The sequence below is a fragment of the Cyanistes caeruleus genome, chromosome 4 (genome assembly GCF_971803275.1).
Source record: "Cyanistes caeruleus chromosome 4, bCyaCae1.hap1.1, whole genome shotgun sequence".
NCBI classification, from domain to species: domain Eukaryota; kingdom Metazoa; phylum Chordata; class Aves; order Passeriformes; family Paridae; genus Cyanistes; species Cyanistes caeruleus.
In genome coordinates, this window is record NC_141704.1 from 35,575,291 (window position 1) to 35,589,925 (window position 14,635).

At 39.8% G+C, this 14,635-nt stretch overlaps 2 protein-coding genes across 3 annotated transcripts in view; both read left to right on the forward strand.

Moving 5' to 3' along the window:
• NUP205 (nucleoporin 205) overlaps positions 1–7,567 on the forward strand; it is a 48,169-nt gene extending 40,602 nt beyond the window's left edge. For both annotated transcript variants that reach the window (XM_086885804.1, XM_086885805.1), the window contains exons 35-43: positions 181–307; positions 1,229–1,305; positions 2,123–2,251; positions 2,790–2,916; positions 3,617–3,783; positions 4,189–4,312; positions 5,276–5,404; positions 6,115–6,188; positions 7,211–7,567. In XM_086885804.1, coding sequence (XP_086741930.1) covers positions 181–307; positions 1,229–1,305; positions 2,123–2,251; positions 2,790–2,916; positions 3,617–3,783; positions 4,189–4,312; positions 5,276–5,404; positions 6,115–6,188; positions 7,211–7,363 — 1,107 coding nt within the window. In that variant the 3' untranslated portion in view covers positions 7,364–7,567. The remainder of the gene's footprint in view (positions 1–180; positions 308–1,228; positions 1,306–2,122; positions 2,252–2,789; positions 2,917–3,616; positions 3,784–4,188; positions 4,313–5,275; positions 5,405–6,114; positions 6,189–7,210) is intronic.
• A 1,093-nt stretch (positions 7,568–8,660) lies between these two features.
• ARL1 (ARF like GTPase 1) lies at positions 8,661–14,496 on the forward strand. The gene is given in 7 exon segments (XM_086885813.1): positions 8,661–8,907; positions 10,723–10,860; positions 11,965–12,046; positions 13,097–13,208; positions 13,921–14,086; positions 14,089–14,099; positions 14,288–14,496. Coding segments are annotated over 7 exon segments (555 nt in total). The 5' UTR covers positions 8,661–8,903; the 3' UTR covers positions 14,330–14,496.
• Positions 14,497–14,635: the final 139 nt, after the last annotated feature.

Consider the following 14,635-nt stretch of genomic DNA (forward strand, 5'->3'; position numbering starts at 1 on the left):
TATCATTATTATTGCTCATTCAAAGAAATTATATATGCCTTTTCTCTAAGTTGTGGGGTTGGTTTTTTTTTCCATCCTCACTGGTACACAAAGTCTTTTAAAATTCTTCAGAAGCATTGCTTCCTCTTTGCTCACCATTAAATTCTGAGTCATTCATATTTTTTCTTTCTTGTGGTGCAGGTTTTGCAGTTCCTAATTTCCCATTCAGATACTATCCAGGCGATTCTGAGGTGTCAAGATGTAAGTGCTGGATCTCTCCAGGAGCTGGCCTTCCTGACAGGAATAATCAGCAAGGCAGCATTGCCTGGTAGGAACTGCAGTTTTGAAGTCTCAACCCTATCTCAGGCTTTGTTTTCTGTAAAGAAACAGTAAGACAGAAGAGAATATCCATGGCATATTTTTTTCCTTTTGACTTGCAGAGCTCTGAGAAAAACAAAGAAATGCTAAATAATTTTTCTTGAAATAAATGTGGTGGATATGCAGTCAACATAGTGCTCTTCACATGTGTATCTGACTTTCCATTTTATTTTCATCACGCTACCTCACACTAAGTACTTTTTGTCTTGGAGGTAACTTGCAAATAGAAATGCTCAAAGTAACTGTGGTATCTTCAAAAAACAATTTTTTTTCAATAAGTTCTGTAAATGAGGAAATTAAGATAGAAAATTGTTTGCATACCCATTTTTTAAAATGTCTTCTCTGTTTTTATTGATTTAAAATATAAAGTTTCCCGAGGGGGAAGCACTGCAGATTAGCATATTTCCATTTCTCTTGGGTGACTTACCTTCACAAAAGGTTAATAATGATTGTGATGGATACAGTGGTTTCTTCTGCATGCTTACCAGTTCAGAATAACTTCTCTATTTTAATTAATGGTTTTCTTTGTTCAGGAGTGATGTCTGACTATAGTAGAAAGGAGTGCAGAGCTGTAGGTTAAACCAAGGTGTTTCTTTGCTTTCAGTATACAGAGCTTTGTACAACAGCTGTAACTTCCATGCCAGCCTCTCTTCCTCCTTGCCCCCCCTTAGAACACTAAGCTATGTGCTCTCATGTATCACCTGATAGCTGCATTCATATCTGCATGTTTTGCTCAAAAAATATGCAAAATACAGGTTGAATGCTTAACTGAAGCACTGATCATTTCTGATCAATGCTTGTATTTAAATGCTGCATAAATTTTTTAAAAAAGAAAACCAAACAGTCACTTAATGGCTGTATCTTTTATCAGGAGTGTTAAATGAGCTGGACATGGATGTTAATGAAGGGACACAGATGGAGCTACAAGGACACATCGGGCGATTTCAGGTAATAAATTCATATATTTGAATATATATGAACCCATGTCCTTTTAGAATTTGCTATCTAGATGTGTTTCTTCCTGTTTTCTCACTTAGAATAGTAGCAGCTGGGAAAGAGAGATTTTCCAGCATCAAGAAGAATGTGTGGTAGTTTGAGGTTCTTTTTTGTGGGAGTGGGATGGGGTTTTGGTGGTCTGTTTTTTGGTGTCTCCCCACACTTCCCTGTCCAGTAGAAGAGAGAACATTTGGAAACATCAGGGTTGCATCAGGGACTTTGTTTCCCTTCCTGGCTTAGGACTTAGGTGAAGAGAAAAATTTGAAGCCAACACCAAAGCATGAAAAGTAACGCAGAAACAGTCTGTTACCACTTTGGCCACAAGCATGTCTCCAGCTCAACAATTTGGAGTATCAGACATGCTAGTGATTCTTTAATTTGTTACTGAATTAGTTTTTGTACTCTACTTTTACCATAATTATCTTCAGATTTTGTTTGTCTCTATAGGTAAAGGTGTTCGTGGTGTGGGAATGGGTAAACCTGAACTATCATTGATAGTATTCTGTATAATAGTCTGCAAGAGACACAAGAGAAGTTGTGCACTTGTGAATTGCACTCATTTCTCATTGGCAGTCTTTTAAGGTGCCATTAATTTCTAAATTAAATCAAGATAAGTTAAAACTAAAAACTTAAATTTTGTTTGCAAAGTGCTAAAAATCTGCATTGCTTTCTTAATACTGTGTTTTAAGGGACACGTAGCACTTAAGTGAAAAGAAATACGCATTTCATTTGTTGAGATGGTAATTTAGATGTTCATTTCTTATGGCAGCGCCAGTGCTTAGGACTGCTGAGTCGGTTTGGAGGATCAGAGAGGCTACGTCAGTTCAAGCTGCAAGATGATAACTCAGCAGGAGACAGAGTGAACAAGAGGGATGAAATTGAGTTGGCCATGCAACAGGTAAGGATACAAGATGCCAGAACTTTCACTCTCAACATTTTACCCGCTGTGCAGATTTGTTTAGTTATCACAATTTCATATGATAGTGGTAATGCTCTACACTATGTGGTATAGGAGTCCAGGTTTTATTTAAAGTAACCCTTGAAAATGTATTTACTTACATTTGCATTAGAAACAGGCTAGAAACCTGATTTTGTGTACAAACTCTGTGAATTTTGAAGGCTTAAATTGATGAGAAATTTTCAAAATGAAATGTGTGTATAGAGGGCAATGGCTAACACTAACTTAGAGCCGAAGGGGGCTTAAAATTATACAGAAATTTTAGCTAGCAGGTTTTGGGAAAGAGGCCAAGTTGCAAGTCTTAGACTTGCAATAGAAGAGAGTCTGATAAGAAAATAGCATCACCCTGTTCTGGTGAGAAGAGAGGTGCAAAGCGTGTTGTTCACTGACATTTGTCCATGTAAAATTTAATGCTCCAAAGCCTGTAGCTACTGTAATTGACATGCTGTCTTTTTTTTTTTTTCCCCTTTGTTGGCAGATCTGTGCAAATGTGATGGAATACTGTGAGTCACTGATGTTGCAAAGCGCTCCCAGTTTCCAGCACACTGTTTGTCTGTTTACTCCCAGCCTGTCAGAGTCAACCAACCGAGATGGGCCTCGGCAGGGTGAGATTCTTGACTTGCTGTTGCATGAACCTGAACAATGTGACATTTCGGCTACTAGAAAATAACAAACTGAAGGCTGTAGTTTCATCTACTCTTAAAGTCACTTTATGCCAATCCTGTAGCTGCTCACTCTCTCATTCTAAAATCCATGCTTGTTCAACCTTGCACTAAAGCCAAATCAGGAAACTAATCCTAGTTAAAACAAATTGTTTTTTCATTCACAGCCACAGAATATATGTCAGTAAAGAAATGTGTGTATGTAAATAAATAGCACAAGACAGGGGAAGGTCAAGATTTTTTTTTCAGCATCTGCTGGATTACCTTATTTTGAACTAGGATCTCATTTATGACATGTAAGATGTCTTTTGATGCTGGTTGGAGCTCTATTACAACACATGGCAAGAGTTTACACTGTGTTGTTATGCAGTTGAATGGCTAAAATATGAAATAGTAAGTCTTCTAGTTACATTTCGTATGTTGTACTCAGTACTGCACTAGTAATAGTGTACTAGTACTGCCTTTTAATACTGCAGTCACAGAACTTTTTGCCTGGACTTACATTTATGTTACTTCTAACACAAGTGCAAAATATACTTGTCAGTGCTTTCCTGTCTTTCACTAGGTTATTGACAGAGAGCATAGCTTATTGATTTCTTGGGGTTTTTTAGTTTTGTTTTCTGATCTTCAACATCTCATCTAGATACTCAAGCACCAGTGATCCCATATTGGCACTTGCCTGGCCTGGGCATTATTGTTTACCTGCTGAAACAGAGCACTAATGATTTCTTCAGTTACTATGACAGCCATCGTCAGAGTGTTAACAAACTGCAAAATGTGGAGCAACTGCCACCAGATGAAATAAAAGAGGTAATTGTTCTTCTGACTCCATAGTTTCTGTATTGTAGTAACTTGGACACAGCTGTAACAAAGGCTGCAAGGCATCTTTGATGAGCAAGTAGTTCCACTTCTTCTGCATATTCTTTTCTACTGTTGGTGAAGGGGGTCCATGTAACGAGTGATCTCAAACTTGAAGGAAAATATTTGGCTTAACTTTGTAAAAGTTGCGATTTTCATTGTAGTTGCTTGGAAATGGGTTTAATTTTTCCATTTTTTTGTCAGCAAGGTTATGCAAATTAAAAATAGCAAGCAAAATTTTAAAGAAATAGTAGCTTACAAGAAAGTTCTAGAAATTAATAAGTAGTCTTATTTGCTTAATTCTCTTGATGTTCTGTGATTTGCTACAGTCTTTCTGTTTCTCTCTTCCCATAACAGTTGTGTCAGTCAGTTATGCCAGCTGGGGTTGACAAGATTTCCACTTCCCAAAAATATGTATTGGCAAGGCGGCGCCTGGTGAAACTAATAAATAACCGAGCCAAGTTGCTCTCCCTCTGTTCCTGTATCCTTCTGATATGAAATGACCCTCAAGGTGATGATGCAGAAAATCAGAGATAGAAACAGATTTTTTACCTGGGTTTCTGACTACTTTGAACAAAAAATTTTTGCAAAAAGTAAATTTGAAATACTGAGAATTAAGTTAGGAGGTTATTGCTCTGCTATTACCAGAATGTAAGGACTTTCAAGTTAGTAATTCCCATTTTGAACCCAGTTAGGACTTTCTGCAACATGCTTATAAAGGAATTGTTACAGCCCAGTTCAATTTTAGTGTCCAGACTGTCTCCCTGAAAACTCAGCTTCTGTTTTGGTTTTTTTTTGTTTTGCTTTTTTTTTTTAAAAAATAAAAATTTTATATATATTTAAAAAAAATAAAAAAAAAACAAAACAGAAGCTGAGTTTTCAGGGCGACACCAGACCCCATAAACATTCACACATGTCCAAGTGTGGTGGAAGAAATACTTTGAAAAATAATTTTGATGTGCCTGTCATAACAGGGTTTTCTAGTCTTACAGTCAACTGTGCATAAACCTGAATCTCATAAACACCAGTAAATCTATGGAAATAACCAGTCATGCACAAACAAATTGTCTTCAGCAGATCAGAATTTTCCTCTGCAACCACCCTTAGGAAAGATGTGCTCTTGCACACTTTGCTGTTGTCACCTGAAGTGTTACTGCCATCCCCAGCTTTATAACCTCAGCTTTAATTTACTGTGGTGCAGCTGAGGTACCTTTGCAAACCATATGAGCACTCCAGTTCTCCTCCTGAGGGCTGAATTGAGGCTCTGCAGGGTGATGAGGACAGTGAGTGTGAGCCATCCATTACTGGGCTGTGGCAGTGGAGGAGGTGACAGGTGGTTGAGCTGACATTTTCAGCTGTTTCCAAGTGTGTAAATATGCTCATGCAGTAAATGTACAATCCAAAGACAACCAGATTGGGGTCCTTCACTGAGATGTATCTGCAGATATCATAGAAATATGTCTCTTCATTCTTTGGCGCCATCTGGAACACTACCTACTGCACTGCACACCCACTGACTCCCAAGACCCGCTGCTGTCCTCTAGGATGTCATTTAAGAAAGGAAGGCTGCAAGGTGAAATTTCTCAAACATCAAAACACCTTTGAATAACTTCGGATGGGTAGCTTTAAAACTGATTTCCTACTATTAGTATCTTGCCTTTTATATTTAATAAAAGAGATTTTATTTGGATTTGGCATACCTTTGGATATTCCACTGGAGAATTGGCAATACTGATATTGTTTACTCACAGACTTCTGGGTTTTGTGTATTACACATAACCTCCAAAGGAAAGTAAAAGTAACTGTTTTTTTTATTTCTGCTCTTCAGACTAACTGAAGTTCAGCTAATACAATCAGATAAGTGATCCAAAATAGTTTATAGGAAAATATTTCAATATGCTCTAAGGTGAAATTAAGAAATAAAGTTAATATTGGTGGTTTAAAAAATATTTTTGGAATTATAGCCACCATTGATTCACCAGAGGATTTTAAGTTTGTTGAACTTTTGTCTTTTAAAAGAAGAAAGAAATGGAAGGAAATCAGGGAGACTGGATTTGTGGAAGAGTCTTTTGCTTAAAGTGCCATGTTATGTGATCAAAATATTTATGACTCACTCTATGTATTTTCTCTAAATCATTTAAGTAAAAAAATAGTGTAATTTCTAATGCATAAGCTTACTTTCTGATCAAATTGGAACACTGTTTTAAATTTATTATATGACTTGATACAGAGATAAGTGTGGAGCAGCCAACATAATTTTAACATCTTGTTTTTTATTGCCAGATTCCTTTGGTTCAGAGCCAAGCTTGGATTTCAGTAGTGGACTGAATCGAGTGAGCCAGCATGATATAGAACAGGTGAGATGTGACAGTCTGCTAATGCTCCTGGCTGCCATGCAGCTATTGGGAGCAGTCTGACTGTTGTTTTCCCACTTCTGAACAACCTGCAGTAACACCAAGAGCTTAGAACTTAATTTAAGATTAGTGAAGCATTACAAAATTGTTTTGGAAAATACTGTGATACAGATGGCACTTTTGCTGCTGTGCATGTATCTTTGAATCTTAATATGAAAAGTTAAGTAAAATATGAGCTAGACTTACAAAACAGAGTAATCATTCTTTTTCTCTTACCAACCAGTCAAACAGTGTTTTTAATAACAGCTTTCCAAAAACACCAGATATCCTTGAAAGACCTGCAATATGAGGGCACGTTTCTCAGTTTTCTGTGATCCAACTGTTCACTACAGGTCAGCTTCAGCTAGGCTATAGAGAAGTGAGATTAAAAGGGTAACAGGAACTGAAGAGACTATAAAATGTGAATGGTAGAAGTAATTTCCACTTACACAGAAATTTAATAGTTTGTGTAAATTTGATGCAGAGGTGTCAGTAAAAAAAAATTATTAGTAAATCCCACTGGCATTTCTATGACTCTGCAGAAAAAAACTGTTCTTCAAAACAGCAGTCTCAAGTACCTTGATAAGATCTAGAACTGTAAGAAAAGTTACTGTGTGTTTTTTGATGAGGCATCTGTCATTTATTTTACTTGTTCAAAAGTAAAGTGATAGTATCATCTTGGTAAAATGCTTAAAATGTAGTTAATTCAGTGACTCTTTACACATGCATTAATTTTAAAATGTTGTTGGTGCACAGAGGCTCTTTATTTAGAGTCCTTAAAGGACTAGGAAATTTTTAATTGGAAGATGTCTTTGTATGACTTTGAGTGAAGAAACTGAATTGTAACCAATAATTCTTAAAACAGAGCAAGTAGTACTTATTAGAGAAGTCAGAAAAACCCATTCTTTGGAAAGCAGGTCAGAGAATAAATCATTGTGAAGGGTTTGACAGGCAGTGGATGATAAGCTGGCATTTCTCTTTCTCAGCTTCAGATTGAAGCCACAAACAGCTTTGGTGAATCTCTGCAGAAGAAGCTCCTGGACATTGAAGGTTTATATTCCAAGGTTCGCTCACGGTACACATTTATTCAAGCTCTCGTTAGACGTATCCGTGGTCTCCTAAGGATATCAAGGACCTAAAAGACACTTGGTACACGCTGCTTGCCCTGTGAAGCAGTGTACTGGGGCTGGCCTTCTGGATCATTGCATTTTATAGATCAAACATTTTCTAAATACTGTCAAAATTATTTTGTTACTTTTTTTTATCCCTGTGGATGAGTTTTGTGTATTCTTTCCTACTGCTCCCAACTTGACATAAAAAAATAAAGGATTGTTTTCGACCGAGTTATGAATAATATGAAATTTCAAGCAAGACAGAATTCTAATGGAGGAACTCAAACAGGAAGTTCTGCAGCTGTGATACTACATTTGTTGATGCTTTCAGAGAAAATGAAAACATCTTTGTCTGTGATTGTTCCTGTTTCACACACAGATTTAATGAAACCACAAAGTTCACATTTCATCACTTGCAGACTGATTACTGTTGTGTGGATTTTATATTCATTTTGCACTGTGAGCTGCTAATTTCTGCTCCCCCTTGTCCTGTCTTCAGTTGAAAGAAGTACAAGCTGCTTCTCTTTGAATAAGTTTAAATGAGTAAAGTGATAAAGTCATGGAAAGTAACTGCTATAGGTTTGGTTCTTATGGCTGGGGGAGTAAAGGTTTCTGTGCTCTTCTTGCTGCAGTACAAGTATAAGGACAGAATGAAGTGCATGGGGAGGAAGTCAGTAATCATGAAGGGTAGGTAGGTTGGTAATTTAGTTAGATTGCTCTCCTATAAGACATTTATATATCCTTGTATCTTCTGTAAAAAAGTGATTAAAAGAAGCGTAATCATTGATTATTGACATAATCTGAGATCTGTTGCACTTCTCCCTTAACTCAGTCTGAGCTTAGAGCCCACTTCATATGTGCCTCGTACATTATGTTTTCCTCTGAGTTTTCATTACATAATAGTTCACATTTTTTTCTGATTGTATATTTACCTATTTGCACACCCTAATTACATGGATGACATCATTTCCATGCGGGGCCGATGACAGTGAGACATGTTAGCTAATCCCTAGCAGCAGCTTGCTACCGATGTTTTACACCGCTGGACTTTGTTAACAGACTTCCACCCGGGGTTTTTCTCGTTTCGCAGCCGCTTGGGAGAAAAGCAAGCCCTAACCCTCGAAGTGTGCTGGCTCCCAGGGTTCCTCGGCACTTTGGGAAGCAGGCCGTGCCTCCCCGCCCGTTGTGCGGCCGGAGGTTCCCGTTCGCCGCCGCTCTCGGGGCCGCGGGGAGGCCCCGGGCCGGTGACGCCCCGCGCGCGCCCGCCGCGCGCTCCCGCCGCCGCAGATTCGTCACGCGCTGGTCCCGGCCCACGGATTTTATTCTCCAGACCTTTCTCCCCGCTCTGCTTCCCGCCCGGGTGTGTCCGGGAAGGGCCCCGCTCTCAGTCCGTTCGCTCCGCGCTGCGGGCGCTGCCGGGCTCCGTGTGTCGAAACGGCGGCGGGCGCGGAGCGCTTTGTTTACTCGCCGCGGCGTTCGACGTGGAGCCGGGCGGCGGCGGCGGCAGGGCCAGCGCGGCGAGGGCAGCGGAGCGGGGCGGGCCGGAGCGCCGGCGGAGCGGCTCGACATGGGTGAGGAGCGGGCGGGAAGCGGCCGCCCGAGGAGACCCGTCCATCACGAGCCTTCCCGGCGGCCGGGGAGGCGGGGGCGGCGGGGAGGGCGGACGGGTCGGTGTTGAGCCCTGCCGTGGGGAGGCACGGTCTCCTGCCCGCCGGCGGCGGGAGGCCGAGGCTGAGGGCCGCGCTCGGGCGATGCCCCCTGCCCTCAGGGCAGGCCCTGCCCGCGGGCCGGTTCCCGGGCAGCCGCCGCCGCGGCGCCCGGAGGCCGCGTTAGAGCTGCCTCGCCATGGCGAATCGTCCGAGCAGCGGCAGGAGGGTGTGTTCGCTGATACTCTCAGGCTTCTGTCCTCCTGACACCTGGCAAAATTTAACTCTCAATCGAGTCTGTAATGGGCTGCTCATAAGGAGTGGATTAGGAGAGGAGGTCTTGCAGACTAGTAAATGAAGTAGGGGGAATATTAAAGGGAGGCCCTGAATCTGAGGGTTGAGAGATTGAGGTGAACTTGTCCTACTGCAGATGGTGTTTGAGCAGTGTTTTAGTGTGGGAAAAGCAAACACAGTAGCATATAAAAAGAGGGAGTGAGAGGTGTCTGGCAGCTAGCAAAATTACTGACGGAAAGAATTTTCAAATCTTAGGCCTCCATGCAGCCAGTGGTAACCTCTACTTGGGGTGTTTCTATTGAAATATCTTTTTTCAGCTCACTTCTCTTAAAATTATTTGCCTCTCTGGCAGTCAGAGTGTCATGAGCAGCACTATGCAGGCTGGCAACTGATGCTCCCTTATGCCTTCTTGTTTTCCAGGTCTGTAGCGTGTATGGCTTCTGTGGTGGGAAGGGCTTAGAAGAAATAGAGCAACCTTTTATCAGTCGAAGTCCCTTCTTTAGTATAAACTTGTTGCTCCCTCCTTTCCCTGGAAAGGCAGAGACCTAGACAGGCAAATATAGAAAACAATTTTTATCAAATCATCTTTCAGTGAGATTTTGGTTTCAAATCTTCTTTTATTTGTTTCTGATATATTTATCAGTGTTGTCACTGATTCTGGCTTATTGAATGTTTCATTACCTTTTGCAGGCTTTAAGTGTGTTTACAAAATTATGATTTAACATTAGATATGTTTATTATAAAAATATTTTGAAAAATTCAATTGTTACTGGCTTAGAACATTAGTATTCTTTCTATGACTAAAAATCTAGTAGGCATAAATCAGATATTAGCCTGGCTACAAGTTTTCTTGCTTGCATTTAGCGAATAAATGAGATTCTGGGGCAAGTGAGTTTTGAAAAGAACAAGAAGGACATTTAAAATCAGCTCCTAGACTTCTCTGTAGCATTAGTGTACTTGATTTGGTGCAGCTTTGCTGTTTGTAGTGAATTGATTTAATATGTACCTACTGATTTATACCTGGTTTTAAGAAAAAAAGAAGTGGGTGGTTCTTTGGAAGACCATAAATGTCTTCAGATGGCTGAATTCTTTCAGACTTCTTTTGGTCCTTGTATAGTCACTGGCACTGAAAAGGTAGAGTCTGATACAAGCCAAAAAGATGACTCAGATTTTGGCAAATGAGAGAAAAGGAAAAAATAAAATTGTAACTGCAGTGAGAAAGCTTGGTGCTGCTGCAATGTGATTTGCTGGAGTGAGCTACCATAAAACCATAAAATGGCAGTATGAACCAGGAGGACATCTGGGCAACAACCTGGACTTATCTTTTTTTCACTGGAGGAAACAAACAACTTGTAGGCCAGTAAGAAAGGAGGTTGGTCTGTCTGCCTTTGCATATCCTCCACAGAGCTGGCTGACATTGAAATGTCTCTCTTCTGGTTTTTGTAGGGGGCTTTTTCTCCACCATCTTTTCCAGTTTGTTTGGAACTCGAGAGATGAGGATTCTCATCTTGGGGCTGGATGGAGCAGGAAAAACAACCATTCTCTACAGGTTGCAAGTTGGAGAAGTTGTTACCACCATTCCAAGTAAGTGATCTGCCCATAGGGAGAATATTTGCCTTTGGCCTGTGATTTGTCTGTAGCTCTGACACATAAACTTTGCCAGCTGAACACTATATGCTTCCTTCCTAAACAAAAGGACCTTATGTTGTGGGAGCCTTACACTGTTGTATCTTCTTGGATAAAAGTATTACAAAAGAGTATTTTATGCTGCCCTGCAAAATGCAAAAAGCATTTGACCTCAAGATTATTAGCATGGTTTCACAGGCTGTTCATGATAGGACAGCATTCTGTAGAAAACGTAACAAAACTCAATGTGAGGTTTCAAGGGAGAAGATGATGTTTATTTAAAAAAATGCAACTGATTTCACCATTTCTCTTGGCATTCATGCAGCCACACCCACCCAGTGTGTGTGCTCAAGTGTTCTGGCCATGATTGCTCTGTGTAACATGAAGTAGAAGGGATGTTTGACTTTTTTATGTCCCTGCCATGTCTGTTGTGTTCCTCTATTCCCTCTATTATCTTTTAGAAGCCAACAGTTTGCTGGGCCATAATCTTTTTGCCTGTGGGTTTTGCTTACTTCAGCCTCCATAAATTTTAAGCAGACTGTGCCTGCTGTTCACTTCCCTGTGCTGTGTTTCTCTGGGCTGGCAGGAAAAGGAATGACATATGTGATAACTGCAGCATTGCTGCCATCTTCCAGACAGCAGTATTGAGTCCTCTCCTGAGAAGTTGGTGTTTTAAGAGCTGTGGCTCTTAAAAGAGTGCAGACCTTATGTGGACAGAAGGACACATTCCTTAGTGCTCTCTTGCTGTCACTTATGTACTTAGTTATCACAGCGGGCCAGTTCTTTAGCCCTTGCTTTGTTTCTTTTGGTGATTTCAGACACTACTGTCAATTTTTAACAACCTTAGCATTTGTTACAAATCTCTACAATATGTTTACAGTGTGGTTTTATTAGTTCAAAAGAAATATTTCTCCATTATTTTGAGTCATGTTTGTTGGGGTAGCTTTAGCTATGCAGCTACTGAGAATTTTCTGGTCTGAAAAATCTTGAACTGAGTGCTGACATATTCTTTAGAAAAACAAGAAAATCACCAACAGTGAAATTGTTATAACTTTGTTTCAGCCATTGGCTTCAATGTTGAGACAGTGACCTACAAGAATCTGAAATTTCAAGTCTGGGACTTAGGAGGACAGACAAGCATAAGGTAATAGATTTCTTAAAGTCAATGAACTTTCTCTAAAAAGTGCCAAGTTCTTGGAATTCTCATAGCAGGCATTGGAATTCTCACAGCAGGCACTTCTGAAAATTGATTAAGTTTTTAAAAAAAACCATTCTCGGGAGAGTATTTTCATCTGATGGATTTCAGTTTGTAAAATCTGTGATGCAGGAACTGGAAGTCTACAGATTGGGAAAAAACAAGACAGTGTTTTCATTTGCATTTGGCTTTGCTTTGAAAAACAAATCATTAGTATAGTAGGCAATTGAGTAGCATTCTGAGAAAGAGTGGAGGGGGTGATTAAAACCCCAAAAATATACTGCCTAGCTTTGCATTCTTCAGAATAGTCAAGTTGGATTTAGGTATAGACAGTAATTTTTTAGCAAGCATCACAAGTTTTGTAAAGAGTCATTAAGAGTACCCCTGTATGATCCTCTTGTGATTCCTTTTCCAGTGCTCAGTAGCAAGGTGCAGTGTAGTTAGTTAGTAAGGAAGGTGCAATTAGTGAGATAAAGGTTCCTTCCTTTTTAGTTTCAGTACAGTAATTCTAAAAAAGGTGGTTTGTTTTGATCTTTGTTAATTACTTACCTGTATTAATTAGTCATTTAAGATTTCTCTGGTGATACTTCTTTGGTGACTGTAATGAGGATGCTTATGTCTTTAAACATTCCTTGCTTTTCTGTCCCTCGGTTATGGACCTGATGTCCTGTAGTCTGATTCCCAAATAAATTCATTCAAATTTTTTTCCCAAAAAAAATCAAGTCTGATTCCCAGCATTTCTGTTCTTCCCCTGTTTTCAGGTTGCTTCTGTATTTGCTTTGTGTTGGGTTGGGGTTTTTTGGGTTTTTTTTTTCGTTCTGCCTCGGAGAGTATTTGTACTCTCTGTTCATTTTTGTAGCCTCTTGAAGAAATCTTCTGATTGCCTCCTGGGGCCTTTCACCCCAGAGACAATCTTTACTTCCTCTGTCTATAATTATCTAGCTAAAAAGAACTGCTAACATGCAAATGACATGACTGGAACGTCTCTCTCCTCTGCAGGCCCTACTGGCGGTGTTACTATTCAAACACAGACGCCGTCATTTATGTAGTGGACAGCTGTGATCGAGACAGAATTGGCACTTCAAAATCAGAGCTTGTTGCTATGTTAGAGGTAAGAAAACAAGGATCACAGTCATTATCAATAAAATAAATTGAGAAATTAGAACTTTTTTTTTTTTTGAGTAAATATGAAATTTGATTCAGTGAACCAAGTGAAGCTGAACTTCACTTGTGAAACTTCAGCCCTCAGCATAGCCTGTGCAGCACTTCTGACTGAAAAAGCACTGAATACTCTGCAGGTATTTCATGGGTTTGTGCAGCATTATCTGGACAGTTTTTTCATGTAGCTTTGTGGTCACATGAAAATTTACCTGCCAGCCAGGACTGGTGCTCAGTACTGCAGTGTGGCAAAATCAAACCCTGAAGGATTGACAGTAATTAGAATTCTACTGTGTTTTCAAGTTGAAGAACCAATGTTGAACAAGGTAATGTAAGTAAGATGAGTTGAGCAACACTTCCTTTCTCTCTCTTGCCTTGTCCCCCAACATACCTGCAAGCTCATTTAATGTGCATTGTTAAATCCAACTACCAGATTGTTTCATGACTTGGACTGGCCATGTTTTGAAACTGCTCCTGTAGGGTATCATACTGGAATTGAAAATAAACACCGTTCTTTCACTGAAGAATTTTCTGCAGAACAGAAGTCAGCAAAAAAATAACTGAAAACTGCTGAAGATCTTTTTTATTACATAGGTTTTTCTCTCTTTAAATAAATTCTGTAGAAGTCTCTGCAACAGCTTCCACAATTCCCTTTTTTTTTTTAGGAAGAAGAGCTGAAGAAAGCCATTTTGGTGGTGTTTGCAAATAAACAGGACATGGAACAGGCCATGACTCCCACAGAAATGGCAAATGCCCTTGGCTTACCAGCTTTGAAGGACCGAAAATGGCAGATATTCAAGACTTCTGCAACTAAAGGCACAGGGCTTGATGAAGCAATGGAATGGTGAGTACCAGTCTAATTATGCTTCATTCATATGCCTAATTTTACACATTGGAGGATTTTTTGTAAGACTGGATTTGTAGATAGTTTGACATAAGAGTCCATATTAGAAGAATGACTGGTTTTCTGCTTCAAGTATTTCAGCAGAATTGAAATGACTTTTCAGTAAATTGACTTAACCTTTTTCCTAGGTTGGTGGAGGCCTTGAAGAGCAGGCAGTGATACAAAACTGACCAGTGCAAAGAAGCATCAGCTATAGCCAGCATCCTCCTTTCTGCAGTTAAGTATTTTCAGGCCACAGATACTTGTAAATAGGACAGATTTGAATTTGACTTCTGTAATGTGGATGCCTCTCTTCAATTGTAAAACTGAAATAAGTGAATGCATACATTGTGATACTGCATTTCTTTCTTTTTGTTTAAAGAATGTACTTATGTTAATTTGTATGAAAGTCTTACTGGCTGAGAAAGTTGGTTTTTTTTGTCATCCCCCCTTCCTTTGGTCGTTTTGGTGGCCAGCATACTGGTGTAGATAGAACA